Source organism: Caloenas nicobarica, chromosome 13 (genome assembly GCF_036013445.1).
Source record: "Caloenas nicobarica isolate bCalNic1 chromosome 13, bCalNic1.hap1, whole genome shotgun sequence".
Lineage (NCBI taxonomy): Eukaryota > Metazoa > Chordata > Aves > Columbiformes > Columbidae > Caloenas > Caloenas nicobarica.
Window position 1 is genome coordinate 1,726,429 of NC_088257.1, and position 25,707 is coordinate 1,752,135.

General features: G+C 41.6%; 1 protein-coding gene across 8 annotated transcripts; it reads left to right on the forward strand.

Annotated features, from left to right (window-relative positions):
* The first annotated feature begins 2,727 nt into the window (after positions 1–2,727).
* FBXO38 (F-box protein 38) lies at positions 2,728–25,288 on the forward strand. 8 transcript variants are annotated; one of them, XM_065644290.1, is made up of 23 exons: positions 2,728–2,812; positions 4,691–4,796; positions 5,364–5,549; positions 6,422–6,555; positions 7,686–7,849; positions 8,271–8,436; positions 8,784–8,921; positions 9,229–9,366; positions 9,777–9,870; positions 10,295–10,425; positions 10,743–10,913; positions 11,162–11,304; positions 12,183–12,405; positions 13,035–13,154; positions 14,243–14,422; positions 15,747–16,448; positions 19,491–19,591; positions 20,339–20,441; positions 21,448–21,614; positions 21,963–22,108; positions 22,926–23,029; positions 23,289–23,402; positions 24,670–25,288. In XM_065644290.1, exons 3-23 carry the CDS (start codon positions 5,422–5,424, stop codon positions 24,846–24,848), a joined length of 3,546 nt encoding a protein of 1,181 aa, XP_065500362.1. In that variant the 5' UTR covers positions 2,728–2,812; positions 4,691–4,796; positions 5,364–5,421; the 3' UTR covers positions 24,849–25,288. The 8 variants fall into 8 exon arrangements, with proteins under 8 accessions (XP_065500362.1, XP_065500361.1, XP_065500363.1 ...); XM_065644289.1 differs by having other exon boundaries at positions 5,408–5,549; XM_065644292.1 differs by lacking the exon at positions 2,728–2,812 and adding an exon at positions 4,035–4,101 and having other exon boundaries at positions 5,408–5,549.
* Positions 25,289–25,707: the final 419 nt, after the last annotated feature.

Sequence of the window (25,707 nt, forward strand, 5' to 3'; positions counted from 1 at the left end):
GCGAACGAATCCTGGAATGCAGACTGATTTCCGTATGTAAAAAGTTAAGCTAGGAGGAAGGGTAGCCAAGGAGCCAGGAATCCACATTTTAAATAAATCGATAAGGGGGAGGGGGTTGTTCGATGAATGAGACAGGTAAACTGAGGCAGGGCCGGGTGGTCTGTAAACCCTGCAGAACCAACCGATGGGGAACAGGGGAGGGAATTTCCACCGGGATTAGGGTGATATAAGCAGGGGCTTTTGCCCTGCCTATGTTTAGTTAGGACAGCCGGTCTTGCAAAATCATTAGTAAAATCTGTTTTGCTGAGAGATCCTTCCTGGGCCTATTGGCAAGATGGTCGTTTCCTACAGCAGCATCTTCCATCATCTCTTCAGCAGGACTAACAAGGTTTTGCTGACAGGGACACTATTTTCTGATGGAACACGTACTACATGCTTGACAATTAATACACATAGTAAGTAATATTCTGTTCTTAGGCCAAAAATCCCAGCTCATTATCTAGTGACACTGTCAGGAAGATTGTGTCTCCCACTGACCTCAGTGAAGAAGTTGCATGGTGATCACTGCAGAAATTGGCCTTGCTCTCCTTGGGGTTAATTCACGTTTCTGACTGGCTTTCTGTGTCTGGTATTTTCTCCACCTCTAAATGATAAAAAACAAATGTATACCTTTTACAGCATTTTTGAATGCTTGTATTTAAAAAGAGCTTTCATTCATTAAAAATCTCAAAGGTGGGAATGGAAATTGACAAAATAGAAGTTCAGCCTCGAAATCATCCTGGAGCCTGGCTGGGCTCTGTGTCCAGGGTTTGTAGGATCGCCGAGTCAGGACTGAACCATCTGAAAGCCAGAAAAACTGTATTGCCATAACAGCCTTCCTGTGTGGATGAGCTTATTTGTGGAAGAGCTTATTTTAGGGTTTTATTTTCACACTTTATCCATGCTGAATAAATTTTAAATTACTTCTTTAAACTTCTTTGCCCAAAGCATTAAAGGTTGGAGACTTTATTCTTCTGTTACAAACCACACGGAAAGCAGGTCACGCAATGCTGGCGCACATTTTTATTACAGCGAAGACAAAAGTCAACAAGTGACGGTTACTACAGTTTCACATACGCTTTAGCAGATGCAATAAACCAGCTGAGGATCAAAGGCTGCACAGAGAGACCCATGGGAAGGTGACAGAGGTGGCACAGGGGGAGCGATCTAGCCACCTTGCAAACCAGACCATCCCGCTTTGCCTCATCTCCAGTCTCTATAGGGCTGTTGTTTCTCTGTTAAGCTCCTGTTATATTAGGCCCAGTCTTGTTACATTATGCCTGGGCGTTTTTAAAAGCCTCTTGTTCCTCTTATCACTACAGTGTTCCTGTCACTAGGTCATTCTTTTCTTGCTGTGTGCTGCCTTCTCCTGCATTTTTCTGTACTGAAAGACTCCTATAGGAGTGTAACGTGCCAAGCTGTGGGCAGATTGTGTGAGGCATCAGCCAGTTCCTGCTGTGTTTGCTGTAGGCAGCAGCGACGGTGTGAAAAGTCAGCTGAGGGGTGAAGAGAAGCAAGACTTGGACAGAGCAGTTATGATTTTTGTAGCCATGAGAATTGCTTCTAACATGCAAGAGGAAAAGCTGAACAGGAACATTTCCTGAAGCCGTTTCACAGTTGGTGTAAGAGTAACATGAGACTAAATGTGAATGTTACTGCAAGAATTTGCCCTACGAGCCTTCAAAGGGGACGGTCTCATTGCACCCTGTACACGTGGGGTTTCTGAAGAGCTTCTCTGTGACTCACTCTGCTCATTCTGCAAACTCAAAATAAAAATTTACTTCGTTACTTCATGTTTCACAACAGTGTTGTGGTTTATTCCGGGATGATCATGAAACCAGTGACTTTGCATGTTGGCCTTCACAAAAAATAAATCGCAAATAGTCTGTTCAGTCATAAATGAGCTTTGTTGGTCAATTCATTGGGGCCTGCATGAAAAAATGTGCCTTCAAGATGTTCAGTAAACAGTGGTGGTGGGATTTGTTTGTTTGTTCGGGTTTTGTTTGTTTTTCTGGGCTCAGCCCAAACACGCTCATTCAAGTATGGCCCCAAATGCTGCAAATATATCATGGCAAAGGCAGCTACCAGGACTTGGGGCTGAGCTGGAGCCTCTGCTGGTGACATATCGCTATCACCTCCCAGTTTATACAGAGCTGCAGGCTGGGCTGTAACTCTAAACTCCATTGCTCTCCACCTGTGTGCAAAGGGACAGCAGCGCCTCAGCGCGGCCTGTGAGCCGGTGTAGCCCGCAACACCTCAGCACGGCTGGCGGCTGCTGTGCCAGAACTCCCCACCGACCTTCCAGGGCTTCTTCCTCAGTTCCTTTCGAAATACCCCATTTATGTCCCTGTGCCTCAGCCGGCATTCAGCGCTCCCAGGGGTCTGACGCGGGGGTCTCTGCCCCGTCACCCGACTGCTGCCACACGTCCCGCCAGCCGCCTCAGGGAGCTCCGGGGCTGTCGGGTTCTCACGGAGCCGCGTTGGGAGCCGCGTTGGGAGCCGCGTTGGGAGCCGCGCCCGGGCCTGCGGCGGGAGCTGGCGGCAGCCTCACTGCGGCCACCACCGCCATGGCGGCCCCGACACGGCCCTCACAGAGCCGGCAGCGCGGCCCCGCCCCTCACTGCCCACAACATGGCGGCGGGGCGGGGCGCGCCGGCGCCGGAAGTAGCGCCGGAAGCGCGGCGGCGCTGGCGGAAGGGGACGGGCAGGAAGCGGCTGCCGGGGTGAACCCTCCCCCCCGCGGCCACAACAACAGGGCGGCGCTGAGGGGCAGGTAAGGGGCCGGGAAAGGGTCGGTGCGGGGCCGCGGGGGCTCAGCCGGCGGGGCTCGGGGAACCGGTGGTTGCCGGCCTCCCACTCCCTCGCGGCGGCTGGGCCTGGCGCGGCGGAGCGGGGCTGCTGTCTCCCTGCGCCGGCCGGGGCTGGGTGCCCGGCCCGGCGAGGCCGTTCCCGGTGTGACAGGCCCGGGGGAGCTGCCGTCTCCCCCGCTGCTGTGGGGCTGGGGGGAGCCCTGGGTCGCCGCCTTAGGGGCCGCCCCCCCCGACTGAGGGCCCGGCGGCGTTTGGGCTGTGGGGAAACCTGCTTCTGTATCGCTTATCTCAGCAAAAATAAACTTGTTGGTTTTTTTTTTTTTTTTTTTTCTCCTTCTGCCATAAGGAAACACCCCTCTTAAAGCAGCGCTTGCCAGGCTGTCTTTAGCTGTTCTCTCTGCGTTTTTCTCCGAAGTGGGGGTTTCCGCGGGTCTCCTCGGGGCTTTTTAAGCTTTTCAAGTTCAGTGTCAGCAGCTGCTGCTGGAGAAGGTGACACAGGGAACTGCGGTTCCAGACAGAGACTCCTGAATTCATTGAGTTGAGAAAGCAAAACTCTGGTTTCCATCAGCCTTATTAAATATCCGAAGGGTTGTTTTTTTGAAAATGGGGTCAGCTTTGTAATGTAGGATGAGATGGTAAAGCCGCACACGTTAGCTTAAAAATAGTACCAAGAGGCACGTGTCTGTGCAGAAGCTGGTGCCTCAGAAGAGAGTGGGTCATTCTTTTCCCTTTAGTGGCAGGAGCCAAACTGCGCTACGGCCAAACTCAGCGGGCAGGTTATGCTGAATGCGTTTAAGTCTTACAGGAATTTTTCAGTTGTTTTCCCAGTCTACTTGTTAATATATTTTTTTTGCTTACTTTATATCATGGTGCTCTTAATGCTGTTCTTTAAACTCTGCTGTATTGTGCTCCATTGTGTGCCTGCATCAGTCTAGAATTTTTTGCGTTGTGTTCTGCCCTCTGTTCAAATGGAATGGTCAGGTAACACTCCCTGGGAATGCGTGGGATATTTCAGGAATCCAATCAGGAATACTTTCATTGGAATCCAGTCCCATAAGTAGTTTGAAGTCAATTTTGGACTTCATGAAGTTGAACAACATTACAGCGCGTTATTACAAACATACTAAACCTTTCCAGCATGTACCAAAAAGGGTCGTATGTTTACAGGCAACAAACTCGGGGTCTTTAGCTGGAGAAGTCCCGGCCAATCCAAGGGACCAGAGCTGTGTTTCCTGCTGTTCACTGGCAGAAGGTGCTAAGTTAGTTATTTTAATATTGTTATTTTAAATAAAATTAATTATAACAACATCAAGTTGTTAATTTAAAATGCATACAAAAATGTGGGAAAGCATGTCTTTAGATCACAGTGAAGCTATCAATATTTTAAATGTTGTGCCAGCATATAAATCATTTGTGTTGGGGAAGGCAAAGTTTTTAATTTCCATGAAATGAGGTATTTGTTTTGTCTTCTCAGTTGTCACTTCCACATAATGTGAAGCAAACATTATGGTATGTTTACATCACAACGAATGCTGTAACAGACGCATCTCTGATAAGTTTCCCAAAATATGTCTTTTTTTTTTTAAAGTTGTTTCTCCTCATACGCTGAATTTTCGTATTCAACCTGTTAAACAGGTTTATGAGTTAATGATGCTTTACCTGCCTCCCAGCAAGCATTCCTCAGCCAAACAGCACTGAAGACATTTCTCATGCTGTTCATCTGCATGAGGTGTTAACTCACCTATTCTAATATTAACATTAAGGTCATATTTATTTTAGTTACTTGTTATTGTAATCAATTTGTATGCTTTTAAATGAAACGTGTGTTGTTGTTATTGCAGTCCTCCTGTGCCTGTATGTGTGCTGCAGGAACAATGTAGACACGAACACGTAAATTCAGTAAAGGGAAAGAGGAGAGGAAATGCTGCCCACTGCTGCTGAGGCAAGGTCGTTCAGTTTTTCTGGGACTTTGATCTTTAACTAAGCAACATGAATATTTTATTTGATATTCTAACCTCTAAGAAGAGTTAGTTTGAGGACCTTTAATAGGGCATTTTTTGGGAATGATCAGTAGGAGCCTGTTTTTTCTGCTAGACAGAGGCTTTGGGCTTTCTGTTTCGGTGGAACGTGTCTGGTTGGGATTTGCCTGGTAACCTCTGGAGTCCCCGCACAGCTTTCCTGTGATTTGTCTTGATCTATTAGTGTGCGAATGGGATCTCTGAAGACATTTCACTCAAAAGAATTGGTCTCTTATTAAACCCGTGGTGATTTTCTTCTTTGTCAGGTTCCCTTAGCTCAAAGAGACTTTTGAGTTTATCTGATAATCATCAGGTTCTGCCTGAGACCTCACGTACTAGGCAAACTATGACTTGCTGGAAGAATTTTTCTGTTTCTTAGTTAACTCAGTTCAGCTGTACCAGAGCTTGTCCTTATTGGCAGATTTTGCTGTGGTTTTTGGTAAATGAAGCTTAACTGGTGTGTCCTACTGTACTCTCTGTCTCTTTTCTCTTTCAGTTGCACTGAATTTACATAACATTGTGAACATTTCCTTTAATCAGAAATCGTATCAATTATGGGTCCCCGGCGGAAAAGTGTGAAACCAAGTGCGGTGAACAGGGAAGGCTCCCAGTCCACCAAAGCTGATGAGCCAAAGGATTATATGAACCAGCTCTCTCATGAAGTGCTTTGCCACATCTTTAGGTGAGCAGCTTGTCACAAGTTAATTTATTGGTTTCTGGTATTTTTTTCCTAACCTTACCTGCATTGATGCTTGTGTCATATAGTCTTCAGAAACTATAAAGGTACCACGAGTGAACTGGTGGATAAAAACTAGATTAAAAGGGTTGAGAAATGTTTTTTCAGTCGCAGAATTCATTTGGATACTTTGAAGATTAATTTATGTGAATGTCATGAATGGTAGAATGAAGAAGAAAAAAAATGGTTTATTTAATTATGTTTACTGGTGTGTGGTAACAAATGTTTAAATTTTGATTTTGGTGCAGAAAAATATCTCAGGTATTCCATAGCTAAGGTGCATGTTTTGAAATTGTTGCATCTGCTTCATAGCGTGTGGAAGGGAACTTGGATGAGTATCTAGTGTTCCCTACAGCATAGTCCTTCTCCAAGATGTTCACTTGTGCCTATTATATTCAAAACATAATGTCTTACTGACAAGTTCTTTAAAAATAGTAGCTCTCCAAAATGTTTGCAAATTGAGCACGCTAGTGTGGGCTAGAAAATGAAAGTACCGTTAATTAAACCATGTAGAAACTATTGTGGCAAATGGTTTGGTCAGCAGTATTTAGTAGAGAACTAAAGCATCTCTCCATTTTAATATTATATTTGTACCTTAAATACCTTATATTTGGTGTCAAAAATTGGTGAGTCATTCTGCTTAGCAAAATTTCACACTGCATTAAAGTATGGTCTGAAAATTCTGTTTGAATTCATGTTGTTAAGTATTAGAAATACATGAATTTGTGTTGTCGTGCTTGGGATGTTCTTTAGTTTGGAAAAACTCAAAAAGGCTCCACCTTTGATAAATCAGAGGGATGTTCTTTCCTCCCCCAAAGGTACCTTCCCTTGCAGGATATCATGTGCATGGAATGCCTGTCGCGGAAGCTGAAGGAAGCGGTCACGCTGTACCTGCGCGTGGTGAAGGTCGTGGATCTGTGTGCCGGCCGCTGGTGGGAATACATGCCCACTGGTGAGTGACGTGTTAGTGGCACTAATGTGGTATTGAGCAGAACTGCCTGTGCTGTCCTGTTATTTGTAATGACACATACAGGATACATTTCCAAAAGCATTAAAAGGAGTTAGATGTTGAATTCCTTTTGACTTTTGTGAGATTTTGAGTGGCTTCCTTGCGTATGTGGTTTGGAAAATTTATCTCTGTGTGTGTATATAAATATATTGGATATTTCTGTAGCAGAAATGGGGATTCTCTGTAGCAGTCTGTAAATACCATCTGTGTTTGTCTGATTATTGTAAGGGAGTTAATCCAAGGGTTAATCCAAGAAGAGGCTGTTTGCATGCAGGCAGGAAAAAATACAATGGAATGAGAGAGCAACTCATCTGCCAACACTTAACAATGTAAGAATAAATAAGTTTTGATGTCATACCTCAAGCCACCTTCAGATCAATAGATAAATTGGGCAACCTAGGTCAACCTTGTGAGTATTAGGATTTCTGTTGGATTTAAATTACACTGCTGGGTTTTATTGGGGGAGAGCGCTAAAATGCGTGAATTCTAAAAGTTAAGAGGATCTGCAAAGTTAGATTTGTTAGAGGTGCTATCAGGTAGATGGTTAGGCCTACCCAAAGATGGATGTAAATACAGGTAACTTACTAGTTTAAAATCCTTTTTATGTGTTGTCTTATGTAGAATAAAGTAATCCTTTGCTTTAAGAAACTACCTTATTTCTTTGAGAATTGTGAGCTGTGGTGGGTAGTGATGAACTGCAGATAACTCATCCAGCTGGGCATTTTTGAGCCATGTAGTTGATAAATGGAATTCCAGGAAAGACAGAGACGCAAAACCTGACAGTTTGCAGAGGTGCTTCGTCTGAGAAGGGAGAAAGTATAGTTAACCCTATGGCCATGCGACTCCCTGAAGGAAACCCATAGCAAGACTGCAAAATTCAATGCAGAAGAGTATGTAGGTCTCGATTCCTAGAATCTGGAAGTAGAAGATAAACTCATTTACTCATCATTGAGTAAATCTTTTGACATTGTAGAATTTAAACTGCCATATCAAGAGAACAACGTATTTGGCCGTGCCTTTACAGCTGGGTGTCTGCTGTCACACAAATACCAAGTCTGTTGTTGTTATCTTAGGTTTCACTGATTCCAGTTTCCTAACGCTGCTGCGGAAGATGCCAGACATTGAACAACTTTATGGTCTTCATCCCAGGTATCTTGAAAGACGCAGAGTCCGTGGCCATGAAGCTTTCAGCATTCCTGGAGTTTTAGAGGCTTTGCAGGCCTGTCCAAATCTGCTGGTGAGTGGATCAGCTCAGGAGAAAACCTCCTTCAGCAGCTGAGATGGTGCATGTTAACAGAGCGGAAGAAATGTGGCAGGGACTCATTGCTTCCAGCACCTTGTGTTCAGACCTGGGCTTTGCTTTCAGATCTGGCCGTGCAGAGTAGCAGTTAATTGTGACCATATCTGCAAACGTGCAACTCATTTGCAAACAAGTACTATTTTTAGTTGCACCAGTGGGAGTCACAGGTGCTCTGAAGTCCAGAAATGAATTAAAACTCTGATCTCTCTGCTTTTAAAAAGACAAGTCTTGCTACAATTTTAAAGTGAAATACCACATTGCATTCTGTATAGTGTGTTACTGAGAAGTTAACGTGGTTAAGGGGATTATTGTTGCTTGAACTGGTGTTAGAGCATTTGTTTTGCTTCTTTTTATCCAGGGCGTTGAGACCTCTCATTTAGAGCTGGTGGAAGCTATTTGGACATATATGCCACAGGTTCATATTTTAGGGAAGTTTCGTAATCGCAATGGTGCTTTTCCAATTCCTCCAGAGAACAAGCTGAAAATTCCTATAGGAGCTAAAATTCAGACTTTGCACTTAGTAGGTAAGTGTTTAATCATGGAGTAGTTGGCTTCAATACAGCTGAATTTAAAGGCTTTGAAACTCCACAAGACTGTAATTCTTTTAAGACAGGGAATTTGACATGTGGCATATTTGAAATACTAGTTGCTATATATATATATCTGATAGCAGGTCCAAAGGGCAGATGCTAGAACACTGTGTTGACAAACTGAGGTGGAGAACTTGTGTTCAAGATGCATACAGCTTGTCTTACATGCCACTTAGCAAAGACTTCCTTTTTAAAGCCAGAATGTTAATCCAAAGACACATATCCTAGAGTTTATAGTTTAAAGCTTGTTTAAAATGTTTGTTTTGTTTATGTATTATTAGGAGTGAATGTCCCTGAGATTCCTTGTATCCCAATGCTGAGGCACCTTTATTTGAAGTGGGTGAGACTCACGAAACCACAGCCTTTTAAAGATTTCCTTTGTATCAGCTTACGCACTTTTGTCATGAGGAACTGTGCCGGTAAGAGGGATTCGTGTATGAAGGGGATGTTTTAGCATACAGGAAATGTATTGATTCTGTTAAAGCTGCAGAGGCACCAACTGTAAATGGACATCTTAGAATACAAGATTCTGAAGGCAGTCATTGTTTTATTCACGGTGTTGGATAGAAATGTATCACTCTCCTGTACATTATTTGGTGCTATGTAGTTCTGTTGACTTCCTGATCTAGATGGATATATGTGGACATTTTTTAATTCGTTAACATGATACATTCAATGTTATTAAGTGAACAACCTCCCTTGTCTGTATTGGTTTGATCTGTGTAGGACCCACAAATTCTTTGAAGTACGTTCCTCTAGTGACGGGCCTGGCTTCTGCTCGAAATCTGGAGCATTTAGAACTGGTTCGTGTTCCATTTCTTGGAGGACTTATCCAGCATGTGGTAGAAGATAGTTGGAGATCAGGTATGAAATTTCATATCCCTCATACTTAAAAAGAAAAAAAAATAGCAAATACCGGAGGCATGTAAGCCTAGCTTTTTTGTCTGTAGCATATCCTTTCTTGATTATTATTTTAAAGGTATCAAGTTTGGAACTATGGTTATGGTGCTAAATACAGCTCCGTATTGAATATTATTGTTGTCTTTTAACTGTAATCAACTCTTGACTGATAAGCTAACCTTCCAGTTGCATTTGTTGGTGAGTAGAACCCGCAGGACTGGAGGGGAGCTGAGTGCAAAGATGTATGTATTTTATTGATTTGCTAAAAAAGATGTGTTTTGTTAATTCATTTGTCAAGACAACACTGGTGGAAATGTATAACGCTTAAGGTTGTGGTCTGTGACTGAAGTGAAAGAATATTTTTTATCTGTTAGGTGGTTTTAGGAATTTGCACACTATAGTTCTGGGAGCTTGCAAGAATGCACTTGAAGTGGATCTTGGCTACCTCATCATAACTGCTGCACGAAGGTACGGGCCTTGGCATCTTCTTTCCCCTTCTCCTTTTTCAAAGTAAGTATCTTAGTAATGAAGTCCAAGAGCGTGAAGAAGCAGAACAACCTTCAAAAATTTAAGGAGTGAGCATTTAAACTTTATAGAACAGGAGTATTCTGTGATTAAAATAATAGGAGTTATATCTGCTTCTGAGTCACTTTGTGTCATCAGCCACCACCTTAGAGCTATGTCTGAAAAGCGTGGTGCTGTTTGTCTCACAACTCCTGTATTACTGTGGAACTGCCAAATACTGCCATAGAGACAACAAATATCCTCTTAATCCTGCCATTGTGGAAAGAATATTTCCATTTTATTACCAGAGGGCATCTTCTTGAGTGGTTTCTATGGCAATGAAGTTTTGGCGTGTCTTCTAACAGGAACAATTTTGAATTGCATTTAGGTTGCATGAAGTGCGGATCCAGCCTTCCTTGACCAAAGATGGTGTTTTTTCTGCTCTGAAGATGGCTGAACTGGAATTTCCACAGTTTGAAACTCTTCATCTAGGATACGTTGATGAATTTTTACTACAGTGTATGACATTTTTTATATGCATGAATTATTTGACAAATATAAAGATTAAATAAGCTGCATTTTCAATCACTTTCTAAGGGTGATTAAAAAGCATATTAATGTACCTGTGTTGAGGCTGCTGATCTCATGCAGCCAAATATGTTTTTCTTCACTTCCTGAACCTCTTACTGAAGTTGGGAAAGTCTCAGCTTTATTGAAGTGAAGTAATAATCGTATCCATTTTGCAAAATCGGACTAGACCAGGGAGTTAGAAAATTATGCTATAAAAGGCAAATTTCTGAAGTTTACTACTGTGTTTGCTACTATCTTTTCCTTAGGTAAAATGACGAATGGAGACTTGGTGAAGTATGGCTTGGCTGATGTGGTTGAAAATCCAGGAATTATTACAGATATTGGTATGAAAGCTGTAAATGAAGTTTTTTCTTGCATCAAGTACCTCGTCATTTACAACTGCCCACATCTACACAACCCAAATAATTGGATCACAGGTATTGCACACCTTCGAAATGTTAGCGATATTGCACAAACAGCTGTGATATTAAAGCAGCAATTTTCTGCTCATAGAACTGCTTGTTCTGTTTCTTAGTAAGTCCAGTAGATGGTGCTTGGTTTGGAACTGTGATGATGCTGGTAGCAGTCAGAATGGAGATACAGAAGATGCCTCTCGAATCTGGAAAGGGTATAATGAAAAGTGAGACAGGAATCCTTCAAGAAATGCATCTCTTCTCTTCCGCAGATCATTCAAGGTGGACCCGACTGGTTGACCTCACCCTGGTGCGATGCCATGCGATAAAACTAGATTCTTTTAGTCAGTTCATTGAGTTATTGCCAAGCTTAGAATTTATTTCTTTGGACCAGATGTTCCGTGAACCTCCTAAGGTGAGTCTTTCAGGGAATGGTTTTGCTTTTCATTGTTGCCAGCTCATTGGGAATATGGTGAGCTCCAGCTCTTAAGCATCCTTTTAAATGTTGTAATTAATTAAATAGCCTGGTAAATAAATTCCTTTGGTTTGCAGCTGTTATTATATGTTAGAGAGAATGATGCTTCTGCAGGTGGGAGCAGTGGCAAGGTATGATCTTGTATGAATATGTGACCAGGAAATAAGACCCACATTGATTCGGTGTTTCTGTTGATGTCTCTGCTGCTACTTCATTTTGCTGCTCCTTCTTATATGATTTTTTCTTTTTCATACATAGGGATCTGTTTGCAATGCTAAGGCGTTTTTATGATTTTGTAGTGGGTGAAACAAGGTTACTGTTCCCCTGTTGGAGTGCTTTCAATGCTTAGCAGTTTTATTTCTTCATGTTGTCCCCTTTCCCGCACTGTAACACAAATCTTTGTAACAGTTGTTGTAATGTAATGAAAATGGCCTACATAAAAAAACCTGCTTTCTTTGATCATTAATTCTGTCTTGAGGCTATTGTGTTCTGGGAAGGCTATATAATCTATTTGTGTTGCTGTAACATGATCTCATAGCGAATGAAATATGATATAATTGAATGCGATGATGTGGTTTGTGGAGTTCCCTTTCTGTAGGAGTTCACAGAGGAGTGTGAGCTCTGGCCACCCAACTGAGGCTGGACCTGTGTGGTGTGTAGCGTCAGGACATATTAGGGACGATTTCCCTGTTCTTTACGTGCATATTGTTCTGCTACCCTGGCTACTACCGACAGAATGCTTTTTCTGTTGGCTTTAGGATATGTTGTCAATGATGAGTCTGTGTTTTCAAATCTCAATAGTTGCTCTTTGTTTTCAGGGTTGTGCTCGCGTGGGTCTAAGCGCAGGCACAGGAATTGGTGTGTCGTCTGCCCTGGTCAGCAATCAGAACTCTAACAATGACAATGACAACAACAATAACCACCAGAATAACAATAATCCCAACATCCACCACAACAATCACCAACACCCAAATGACCAGAATGAGGAGAATGAGCTGCGGCAAGATGGTCAAGCTGAAGAGCAGCAGATTGCAGCTGAGGGTAAGCTCTGGTCTTTGTGAACCTTGAGAGAGAGTGGTTTTATTTGAATTGCCACTTACCTAGAGTCTTAGAGAAGCTGTGAATATACATTGAAAGCTTGTTGCTCGTTCAGTTCCTTCTATGTAACTTCTTTAATCTTTTGGGAGGGCTATCTGCACATCTCTGATATCTGTGTGATACAAGCTATCTTTGTATTGTCAATATGGATCTTAACGATGTAGAGTTTCAGTGTGATACCTGTGGAAGTGGGAAATGTTTTCAGGGCTGGGAGTACATCAGTGTCAGATGGTATATTTTAGAACTTCCCAGCAAAGGCAGAAGTCATTGGAGGGAACGACTATATAAGTGCTGGTTATGCTGCTCAGTTCAGTAGAACAAGACTTTTGAGGAGGAGTGGAAAATTTGGGAGAAGTAAACCCCAAAAGTTAGGCTGGGGCCTTGGCTAAAGAGATGAAGAAAAAATCTGAGAGACTTTATGCAGCCTTGGGACTCACTGAAGGAATCAAGGCAGCTGTTACTTATTTCTTGATGATTCTCTGACTCTCTGTGCGTGCCAGTTGAATTACTCCTACGCTTGTGGGCCCTGTTCCTTTTGTTTCCTATTCTTGACCTTATCTGAATCTTTCCAGCACTGAATGAGATGGAGGAGGTGGCACATGAAGAAGGGGTGGCTGCCGGACTGGGACAGAATGAGGCCCCGGTTCACAGCCAGGCTGTTGTTCCTATGGAGATCGATGAAGAGCAAGCAGGTGACGTTGGTTTGGGGAAGAAATTACCTTTTGATATCCCCTTTTGAGGGGTTAATCTTTTCAGTATAAGTCTGGTTTTGGGAGGTTTTCTTCAGCTGGGTTGCCTGGCGTGTTTGGAATGGTGAGGCTAGCGCAGCTTACTGCTGTGAAGAAATCTATTCTGTTTTAAAAGTCTGTTTTGCAGTCCTTGATTTTCTTTTGCATCTGGAGAAAAACATCTTGATCTTAAAGCCTTATTTTTGCACTGACTGTAACAAAAGACTCAGAAGGCCTGAATGAGCTTGTCATGTTCCGATGTTGGTGTTAGTGGCCTTTTTTAACTGCAGCATGTGGATTCTTTCATGCTTTTTTCAAGCCAGAATAACTTTTTCCAGTGTTAATTTAATTTATATTAGTGACATACATTAGTGACGTAAGGCAGACTTGATGCCTTTTGTAGCCATTATTTGCTGGACAAAATAATTTTCCACTAAATATTCCAACAATGTGAAGTAACATGCACACATGCTGGATCTGTTCACTTTTTCAAGATAACTCCTGAATAGGTTCATTCCTTGTGTTGTTCACAGGCAGAGGTGTCATTGTGGTTGGGTAATGCCTTTGGTTAGTAGTTGACAGAGGTAACTAGCACAGCATATTTATGCTGAAGCTTGATAGTTCAGTGCTTCTCCGTCCCAGTTCTACTGGTGAGATTTAGAAGGATAATTGTAGGTGTTCTGACTGACATTTCTGTCCTTGTGGTGGAGGTTTCATGGGCTGATTATAATATATAGTTGCGCGGTTATTCGTACTATTGTGGAAGAACCTTTAAGCCGTTCTGAAACAAAGAAACATTACAGAAAACCTGAGTTTTGTCTTACATTGTGACACTCTTCCCTTTCCAAACTAGAATGCTTTAATGCTGAAATGCAGTGTTTTGCTCTTCTCGTATTTGGATTTTAAATGAGGGAACCACAGAATGGGTGGCTAAACTGAACCAAATTCATCTTGTGTTGTTCTTTTCAAGCAGTTCTAAAAGTTCTTCAGCCCTTTAATCCACACTTGGCTTATTTTCACTTGAACTGTTGGCATTCTTCTACTGTTTTCAGGACCCAGTGGCATTCAGTCCGTTGTAAAAGCAGCACCTATTACTGTCCACGATTCAGACAGTGAAGATGAGGAAGAAAACATGGGGTCTTCAAGAGCCTGCATCTCGAACAGCATTGCACAGAACTACTCAGACGGAGAAGAGAAAAGCAGAGATCCAGTGGAAAGGAGAGAAACTTCAGGTGTGGAACAGATGGGTTCCTGGGCAATTTATTCTTGAGCTTCAGTCTTTCCATCTTGTTCAGTCTTATTTCTAGTTTTGTAATAGGCATGCTTGTTTGTTTGCCCCCTACGGTTTTCCTGTTAAAATCTAGAATGGAGATGTAAGGACGTGTCTATCTGAGCTCCAATCACACAGTCACTGTACAGAAACACAGAAATAGTGGTGCTGCACTGCTCTGTGTGCAGAAACCTGCAGGTCCTCTTGTGGGTTTCTAAGTACACAGAATGTATCATTCTGTGAAGCCAAATTTGCAGCTATGTTGCCTGTACGATTCATCTGTCGAAGCATTGCTGCTGAAACAAAATATGACTGTTGGGGCAAATCCCTGAGAGTTGTAGCCATTTTTTGGTTTGTGGGGAGTGTCCTGAAGGGGACACTTTAAGATCAACTTCAGTTTGATGAGAGCTGTGGAGGTTGGTTAGAATTCTCAGGGTGATGCTCAGTACTGTCGTCTTTACTTCTGAACAACACTTACTATTACAGCATGTGTATATATAGGAGTAGTAGTAGTAAAATATATATATATATATATATATATAAAATTATGACTTAGTCAGAGGTCTAGAACTTCATGATGGTATGGCAACTGTAGAGAGACAGAGAAAAGGACATTCCCTGTCTTTTGAGTTTACAGCTATATGCTCTACATTGTGGCACTAGGTCTGAGTCCTGGACAACATCCATAAACTTTTGCAGTGCCAATCATGGTTTTTTTCGAGATTGGTTTACTGTAATTAGCTGAGAAGATTAAGACTGGAAACATTAAGTTCCACTTGTGATTTGGACACTGTTTGCTATGGTTTTTTATTCATCTGTAGACTGAGACTGTTACCCTTTGATACCACTTTCCATACCCAGCAGAGGGAGCTAAGGATTGCGATTGAAAGCATAAACTTTAGTTCTGTCTCTGTTACTATTTAATTGCTCTGGCTTATTCTTCATGTTTAAGAAAACAGAAGCCTATTATCAGTGTATTTTTTGTATTTTTGTGCTTGGGCCTTTTTAACTAGTTTGTTGCTTTGTGAAAGCGTTAGTCTCTCTGGCAATTAAGTATCTCATTTACTGACAAACACCCCAGCACATCACTCCAGAAATAGTTGCAAGACGTGACAGAGATTCAGCAGCTACTAGAAATATTCTTAAATCCCTTAACATGTGAATAGCAGCGTGGTCCTGACAAGACTTGTCATTGGCCTCTAGGCTGCCTTCTGTGTTGAAAGAGTCTGGAACTTGCTTAGACGGTATATGATGTTGTCTCCTTGTTCTCTCTTGAACTCCCGCAGTGAGCGGCAAAGGCAAGACGCCGCTGCGGAAGAGGTGTAGCGCCAGCCAGGCGGGGCAGCCGAAGCCGTTCCACTCAGAGGAGAGCAGCTGTGAGAAGGGCTGTCAAGTAACGAGCGAGCAGATTAAAGCGGACATGAAAGCAGCAAGTGACATGCCTGAAAGGAACAAAAGCAAGGATTCTTACCCAGGTTGCAGTAACGCTACGGGATCAACGGGAACATCCAGCTCCTGCGGTGCTGTTCCTGCCGGCCCTGACTGCGCACAGGCGGCCAATAGCCCCTGTGCTGGGGCTGAATCCGGGCGGTGTGTCTGCTCGCCTTGTCAACACCGAGATTCTAGCAGGAGACACGCTGAGGAGAGCTCTGGGTGTTCCAGGTGTTGCTGCTACAAGCCGCAGGATGCGCAGCAGAGGACTAGTGGGTCTTGCGATGCGGAGTGTCCGTCAACGAGCGGAGCCTGCAGGAATGGACCAAACAGCACTGCCGCCGATTTTGCACTTAGGACTCTGCCGAACTGTGGGCCTGCAGGAGGGACGAGTGACGAGAGGACTAGTGGGGGTGCCTGTGGGCCTGCCAGGGACGAGGAGGGCACGGGCTCGCAGCCAAGGGGCTGGGAGATGGAGCTTAAAGAAGAATATCCTCGGCGACCACTAACGAGAGCTAGAAGCAAGCTGTCCCATGTTCCTCTGGTGTCTGAGTCAGGTATGACCCGTACGCATATATTAATTTCTGAGCAAACTACTGTGCTGGCATGAGACAGTTTAGAACGACTGGAACACCCACAGATAATACTGAAGTATAACGTGAAGTTTGTTGGTTAATAATGTAAAACTAAGTGGTTTGCCAAAGGGTCAGGATGTTGATGGAACAGAAGTGCCTGAGTTCACTGCCATAGCCAGGTGAAGTAACAGGTCTCTGAAAGAGTGCCAGTGACTTTTTTCTCGTTGCAAGTATTTCTGTATGTGTTATCCGTACATACTAAACAGTATTTGATTTACTCATTTGAAAACCAAATGCAACTTCTTTTGACAGCTTCTCTCTTCCTGTGAAGGCTGTTATTCATTGAAACATAAGACTGTCTCCCCCATTAAAATTCTCCCTTTAAAAGGAAGAAGACAGCAGGTACGCTCAGATCTTAGCAAGAAGGCAAAAGTTAATAACTGATACTTTATCAACCAATAAAGAAAACCATAATTATAATTGAGCCACGCTTGTGCCCCTGCATATTGGATTCTACTTCCAAGTGCATAAGGCGTGGTGATTAAACTTGTTGAAAATTGTCTTTTTGTAAAGTAGGTTCATGCTTCACATCATGTAAAACAAACAAAACAAGGAACAAAGCCAGAAATGTTGGGAGAAAAGAATAAATGTGAGAGGGAAAGTTGTTGTTTCTTCCAAATATACTTGCTTTCCAAAATATTCACCGTAGTCTGACAGAGCACACTTTGTAATTACCTCATATCCAGGATTCTTTGCTGAGAATTTCTGACAAGTAAAATGAAACTGAAAAATGAGACGTGCTAGTTAGGAAAGTGTATGCATTGGAGGCAGAAAGGATTGATAGCAAATTCCTATCTCTGTCAACATGGAATGATTCAAACCCAGCATGTCCTGGTGTCTTTTCAGTTTCTCGTGATGTTCACGAATGTTAACAAACCCTGCATCACCCAGGAGATTTTTCTGTAGCTAGATGCAGCTCAGATGGAATTGCTATTAAATTTAAAATGTCTGTTTTCTACTCCGTTCCATTATGACTAGTAATTAGTCTGCAAAAATCAAAATGAAATATTTTCTCTCTATCCTCATCCATTACCAAAACATGAAGTCAGTCAGATGGAAGTATGAAATCAGGGAATCTTTCTGAAAGGATCTGTTTTCCTGTTTCAGTTGTTAGGAAAAAGAGCCGTTCTGCTTGTGCAGAAAAACGTGTCATTATTCCCTGTATTTACCCTACACAAGTCAGAACTGTTTTCCCAGCCCCATACAGTTCTGTATATGACTTTATGCACAGATTTTCTTCTTTGAAGCATCAGATGTTTGCTGATGCTTGAGGCAGAATGTGAGACTTGATGTGTCACTTTCCTCTTTTAAATCTGTATTTAATACATAGGGCAATGAGGTTTCTTCTGCCTGGCTGTTCCAGTGCTTTTCTTCACTAGGGTGGGATATACAGCTCATTAGTGAATAGCTCATTAGTGTATAACCAGGATAGGATATACAACTCATTAGCGTATAACCTGAAAATGCTTTGTTACAGAGTTGGAAATGTTTTTCAATAAATAGTCTAAAAACGTACCTTGAATATGACTGCTTTTTATTATTCTAGTATAAATGACTTTGTGGTTTTCGGCTTCTGTAACAAACCTATGTTGGGTAGTAGAAATATTTTTTTTTCTTAAATTATTTACTCATATTAAACAGTGGAACAAGTCAAAAATTAAATACAGTGAAATTTTAAAAGCATTATTACCACAGACTGGCTAACGAACAACTTGAGTGTGTAATTTTGATTTTTACTTAGTAAAAATGTAAGCCACACTTTTTCTTGTAATAAATGGGGGTTTTTTAACTTGTTTTAGCTTACGTTTGTAGTGAAGCGAGCTTTCCACATTTTATAAAACGCATGTTATGTTAAACCTTCTGTCAAGGTTTCTTGGCCTTGAGCTGCACCTTGAACAATTCAACACACAATTGGAAAAGTTTTTCCTGTAACACAGCCAGGAAGTATTTCACTACCTGTAGATATTCTAGGAACTGGTGGAAAATTTCCCTGGTGATGACAATTCATGGGTCCCCGAGCTGAGTACTTAATATTATATATTTCCACCTGTGAATCCCCTAAAGCAATGAGCTCGTTGGCCAACTGAATGTCATGTATTACATATATATTGGTGGAATTTGATGATGTTAAGTAGGAAAATATATATATTTTTTTTACCGTTACTGGTAGTATAGCATGGGGTAGTTTGTACATAGTCTCTAATATTTTGCACTTCTATCCTGATCATGAGTCTTTGTGAATGTACCATATGTTTTAACAAAAAAGTCAAAGGAAGCTTAGTTTTAGTAAAATAATTTCTTGTTTTGATCCGTTAATCACAGAAAATTAATTCTAGGACATTTTTTTCTCTTACTGTAGGCAGTATAAGGGTGGTCAGCTATCATAATTTCTTTTCAAAGCCTCATCTTTTAAAGCAAGCAGGAATTTGATGTCACTGGGTGCATGAGATGGAGTAAGAAGCAGCTTGGGAATATCAAAGTATTTTACACCTGGGAATCCTTTGCAATATTAGGAAAAGACTTAGTGACCCGGTTATAAAGAGCAGACTTTCAAGTAGATGGAGATTATTATTTAAAACATTCATGCTATTTTGGTTCTTGTATTTGTCAAGAATGTTCTGTTTGCTGCAGAGAACCAAGTGTAACGTAACAATTCATCTTCTGTTCTTGGCTCCACATCTTTCTGTGATGTTGAACTTGTAGCTTCAGCATTCCTGTGTTTCCATCTATGAACAGCCCACCGCCCTGCCCCAAGTTATTTGGTAGGAATGATTCTGAGCAACAAACCTGAAAGTGGTTTTTGTGCAAGGAAAAGAGATGTAGTTGTTCTCAAGCCAGACAGGTATTTTGATCTGCTTGTGTAAGAACTAGATGTTGTTATTGGCCATTTTCCGCTAGGGAATGCCTCTGTTGTTCTCCTGAAATGGAAACAGAGGAAAGATTTTTCTGGTTTTCTGTTTCCAGAGGTGGCCAAGCCAAAGCCACGGCAAACCACAAAGCGGAAAAGGACAGCGGACAAGTCCACGAGCACAAGTGACCCGGTTATTGAAGATGATCATATTCAAGTAAGGTCTTTTTCCTCATCTGCTGCAGGTTTATCAGCTGGGATGCTCGTGAACAATGACGGGATTACACAAACTTGTCCTGTGCGCAGAGCCAGCTGAGTTCTGACTGAGGTTGCTGCTCTTTGGTCTTAACCATATACATGGAATGTCTGTGTTAGGTGCAGTGACACTCTTGGCTCTGAAAAGAGCAAAGTATAAGCTAAAGCTGAACTAGAGCTAAAGCTGAACGTGAAGTTTGTCAGATGCTCATGGCTATAGTGCTACATGAAGTCCTACCTGATGTGCAGGGAAAAAGTTCATTCTCTGGCATTTATTTTTGAAATGTCAGCATGCTGCTGTTAAAAGAAACATGGGGCATGTAATTATCTCTGGACAGGGCAGCTCAGCTGTTACTTTGCAGGATGGAGGTTCTCTTAGTATATAAGTAACGTGAGTTAATTCTGCAGTGAAGATCAGTCATGGAAGGAGAAATTGCAAGGTCTGACTGACTGTGTTGTGCTTCCTGATATGACTCCTCTTACTCTGTGGAGTTGTTCTTCTGTGGTTTGTGGTGTGCTGACCCGCAAGAAGTCTGTTTTTTTTCTCATTGCCATCAGTAGCCCAGTTGTCTCAAATACTTGTTGCAAACAGAAGCTGTATCCAATTAATATCCTTCTGTATCTGGGAGTATCTTTTAAAATTTATTTTATTTTTTTCTTTTCTTTGTTTTTGACCTGTAATGATTTTTTTTTTTTTAATTTCTACCAGGTACTGACTTTGAAATCCAAAAACCTTGTTGGAATCACCTTGACCAACTGTGGAATAACAGATTTGGTACTGAAAGACTGTCCCAAAATGATGTTCATACATGGTATGTAGTTAATGCCAAGTGTACCTCCTCCATCTGGCACGAATAGAAATTTCTGAAATAATTGAAGTCAGTCCACTACTGTATTTTGTATTTTGTATTCATCAGCTGCTCTGCTGCAAATCAGTCTGTTTAGAACACCAAATATTGCTGCTTCTCAATTTGAATGCCTCTTTCGTTACAAGTCATGGCAGGTTTAATGAGAATTAATATCTGAAAATCAACAGATGAAATTATGTGACAGTTAGGAAGATGAGATGTTTATTGAAGAGTAATAATAAAATAATTGGAAGTTGATGACATGAGTTTCAGAGTACCCTGGTTTTTTCCTCATTTCTTCCTGCTTCCATAGCTTGTTTAGCTGACACGACGATACTTAACTCCTTGACACGATAAAAATCTGGTTTATATTATGGCACTTAAGCTGCATTAGATTCACATGTCAGGGTGTGTGACTAGTCCTGGACTGAAGCATCGGGTCATTTATTGTTTTCTGCAACATCTACACTAAATAAAACATTTTCTTCTGATGTGCGATATCTCAACTTAGCAGAGAATGAAGAAATTGTCTATTCATTTATTCCAGAATACTTCTCAGAGCAAGGTTACTAGAAAGGAAATAGCTTTATTTTACGTTGTGTGGCTTCACATTACTCTATATTTGATGTGACTTTTGAAGTCGGTGGTTTTCAGTTGTGGCAGCCCTCAGCCCATTTCAGGGAGAAAAAGGTTATCATTAGATTAAGTTTGACACGGCCTTTTAAAAGGACTCTTCTTACTGCATCACAAATTAAAAGTTTGATGATAATGTGGAAGAAATGACCAGCCAGTCTGTTTCTTTGATATACTTAAGCTGCCAACTATCCAAACTACTTTAGTAATTGTCTGGTACTTACATTTCTTGTTTACCTTCTTTTGAAACAGTCGACTTTGAAAATCTCTGACAGGAGGCTCCTAAGGTCTTTTCAGTATTATATTTCTTTTAATCATTTTGTTTGCTGATTTATAGCTACAAGGTGCCGTGTATTGAAACACTTAAAAGTAGAAAATGCACCGGTCGTCAATCGGTTTGACTATGCGCAGTGCAAGAAATTAAACATGGATCAGGTTCTGGATCAGATTCTTAGGATGCCGCCGGAAAGAAACCGGATCATTTATCTTCGTCCAATGCAGCAGGTACACAAAAAACCAACCCCTTCTGAGACAAATTCTGAGAAATCGAATGTATTTTGGACCATTATGTAATTTTATGAAAGTTTGCTTACATATTGGAGTTGTGAAACACATCAGAAAACAGACATTTGCCATCAAATTCCACTATGCAAGAAGATTCATTGGCAAAGCTGCCCTAGGAAAGTTTTACTCCTCTTAATCATGTACTTGATTATTTATGCTGTTGAAATTTCTTTTCACTGGACGCGTTCCCCCAGAATTTGGGGGATCCGGTAGATCTCTGCTCTTGACTCCCAAGTCACATCTCTTTGTTTCTCGTGTTTACACGTCTTTGTTTCCTGCCTTTCACAGGTTGACACGTTGACTCTTGAGCAAAAGATATTTAGTGGTCCTTATCCGTACCATATTTGCATAATTCATGAATTCAGTAACCCACCTAACGTCCGCAACAAGGTGCGCGTTCGGAGCTGGATGGACACAATAGCAAATATCAACCAGTGAGTATTCGCCCTTCAGTAACTTCACAGAATTCAATCCTGATTCAGCAGCTACAGCTTCAGTCGAGCGGTAGACTTGCTGGTAGCCCAATTAAAAAAAAAATGGTTCGTTGGCTAGTGAAGGTTGAATTCTAGATGGTGCAAGTAGAATTTCAATGTCAAAATGTATCTAATACAAAATGCCGATTAAATAAACTTAACCATATAAAAATACTGTGAAATTCTCCAGTTCTACTCCGTCCAGCCATAATGCGATAAAACATTGAAGTAATCAGGATGGTTGAGGAGTATCTTTGAATCCAAAACCAAGTTTCTGTTATTAAAAAAGAGAAAGACTGGTTTAGTCCAAGAAATAATGTTACTTTCTGGGAAGATGATGTGCAATCGCTGTCAGTTCCTTACTGAGGAGCAAAAATTCTCAGCAGCAGGGAATTGCAGACAGTCGCTCTCATCCTGCTGTTTTAAACTGGTGGTTTTGTTGTTCTTGTTTTTCACTAAAATGACTAAGAGAACAAATTTACTTTTGAAGTTTTGTTTAGTTGCAGCTATGCTGGATTGTTCCATACAGCTAGAAAGCTGTGCTGAAAAGGTGGCTTAATTGGTGTCTCATTTAAACGGCACATATTCTCTGCGGTTACTCTCCAAAGCGAAGGGCTTGCACGCTGAGTTTGTGGGAGGGTTTCAGAGGAGTGTTTCTGTGTATTCAGGCTCATTAAAGGAAAGGTGGTATAACAGGATTTTCCATTTGGTTTTTCTTCCTTCCTCCTTCACATTTTCCTATCACTGCTGGCCGTAACCTCTTCCTCCTTCTCTCTAGAGAGCTCATTAAATACGAGTTCTTCCCTGAAGCTACACGAACTGAGGAGGACCTGAAGAAATACACTAAGTACCCTTGGGGACGAGATATTTACACTCTGGAAGGTGAGTGTTTATAGAGAGCCGAAAGCTGATGTTCGGTCTCTTGCTGAGGTCACTAACTTCACATCAAGTTACAAGAGACATGAATAATTATTCTTGCGAGGGAAGCGCAGGACCTTTTGGCACAGACTGGCGGAACTGGAAGGAGGAGTGACCTGCATTAGAGACCAGTGTGTGTGATATCAGTGAAGTTTACTTAATGAAGAGTGCTGATGCTGCAGGAGTGACGTTGTCCTGTGTGTGTGCTCCTCCTGTCTCATAGGCATTGTGGACGGTGCCCCGTACTCCATGATCACCGACTTCCCATGGCTGAGGTCTCTGAGAACAGCCGAGCCAAACAGCTACGCTCGCTACGACTTTGAGGATGATGAGAGAAGTGAGTAATCTATCTTGATGTGTTCGAAGAACTTTAACTTGTTGCTTGGTCCCAAACTGACAATGCATTCCTTTATTTTTCAGTTTTCTAGTTCTTGTGGTATTTTTGGTAGTAGTAATGCTTGTAGCAGGGTGGGGAGCTGGATGAAGAGAAGGTCCAGCACAGGAACGGGCCATAGCACTGAAAACAGTGAATCAACCAGCTGGAAACCCCAAACAGTGACAAAGTCAGGGCGCTAGGGTGGTGCCGAGCCTGAAAATGTGGTGGGTTTGTCAGACCCAGAAGAACGAGCGCATTTAAAACACACGCCAAACCCATGTTGTGATGGGTAGTCCCAGCAATTTGTGTTCGATGGAGTTTCCTGGTGTTACTGGTGATGGCTCAGCTGGGCTGAACTCTCAGCTGGACAGGACCCAGCAAAGTGAGACTCAAACTGGGGAGAAAAGAGGAAACAACTGGACTTAAACTCTGGAACAGAAATTATGTGGGTTGGAGTTTAGGATAGGTGTGCCTCTTTTTATTTAAAAACATGTCTTATGTTATAGTGAGCAGTTCCTAGGGGCCAATTAAGAACCTTGCTTGGTAGCAGGGAAAAAATACGTTCTTCCACTACTTAATTAGGAAAACCTTGGAATCTCCTTCATTAGAGATATTTTTAATTGATATCATTTTGGATATTCTTATTTAGCTTCAGTTCAATGGAATGAAGCTCAAGAGGATGAGGAAGAAATCTTTTTTGGCTATACCTTTCGCTGATTTTTTTTTTTTTTTTTTAGTTTTTATTTGAAACCGATTCATAGACTTAATGCTCGTAGTTCAGTATGTATTCTGAATTATAAAAAACATATGTATTTGATTTAAAAGAGTAATTACATTAAATATTAATTTAAACCCATAAAAATAAAGATTGCTGCTTTATCCTTAATGGCTCCTGTTTATAAATCATGTAAGTGATGACTGCAATGGAAAACCTGAGAGCGCGTCAGGTAAGTCTCAGGGGGAGGTTTTGTCATGCGCTGAGATTCCCTTCCCTTGCAGACATATGGACTTTGTGTGCATTAAATGAGTATTGGAGCTATTTAAAGGTTTCAATATGGGGAAGGCAGAATACATTTTCTGCTTCAATGAAATTCCTTAAACGTGGTTGCTCAATGGAAGATTTTTCTGTTTGCTTTGTTTTCCAAGACTCGTTTAATTCAAAACAGGTTTGTTTGCGAATTCCTTCATAGGAAAGACACTACTTTTCATTCTTATGTGCCTTCCACAGCTACTATTTATGCTCCGCGGAGAAAAGGACAATTGTCTGCGGACATCTGCATGGAAACAATAGGAGAAGAGATCTCGGAGCTGCGGCAGATGAAGAAGGGCGTGTTCCAGCGGGTGGTCGCCATCTTCATCCACTACTGCGACGTCAACGGGGAACCCGTAGATGACGATTACATCTGAGCGGGTCCCTCCCTGACCCGCCATCTCCTCCGCAATTCCGATTGGCACTGCCGGCCGAGGACGCAGGTGGATTCTTTGGGAATGCAAAGCATTTTCTTGAAACACATACTTAGCAGTTGCTCTCGCACGGTTTGGAAAAGAGTATGTAGTAAATGTATAATGAAAAGTAAAAATTGTATACTAAGATTTGTACATAGAGGAAACAAAAGAAAAACTTCCTAATACTGAGACTTTATTTCATATGTTTATACAATTTAATTTAAATTCCATTTTAATGAAGGCCAATAATTAGGAGCAGGGAAGAATATTTTAATTTTTCACCCCATACAATTCATAGCAGTATTTTTTTCTTATGAACAAAATCCCATTCGCTGTGTTCAAAAGAGTCACCAGAGTCTCTTTTAATCTGTGCCTTTTTCTTGAGCATTTAAGAGTCCAGTCTGAGTAAACATGTTGAGCACAATCTTTGTGTCCTGTGTGCATTTTTCAAAGAGAGAGAATTATTCTACAGCTGTTGCGAAGAGGCCAAAAGCAGAAAAAAGTGGCAAAGTTGGTGATCTGTGGTCATTTCTAGAGTTCATTAGAAACACTTTTTGGGAAAGAAAAAACCCACATTTAGCATGTTGGGAACTGAAGTTATGTTCTAAAGCGTTTTGTACCATTAGATTTCATTTTAATAGCGCATTTAACTCTAATATGAAAAATAAGTTGCTAATTGTTAGTTCCACTCTCTTTAACATAAATCTGCACATACTAGCTGGTTGAAAGCTGAATCTTCCCTTAAGACAGGCAGGCAAAGGGATGTGTAATTGCTTAGTTGTAGCTGTGTTGTTACAGGAGCCATCTGACTCAGATGGAG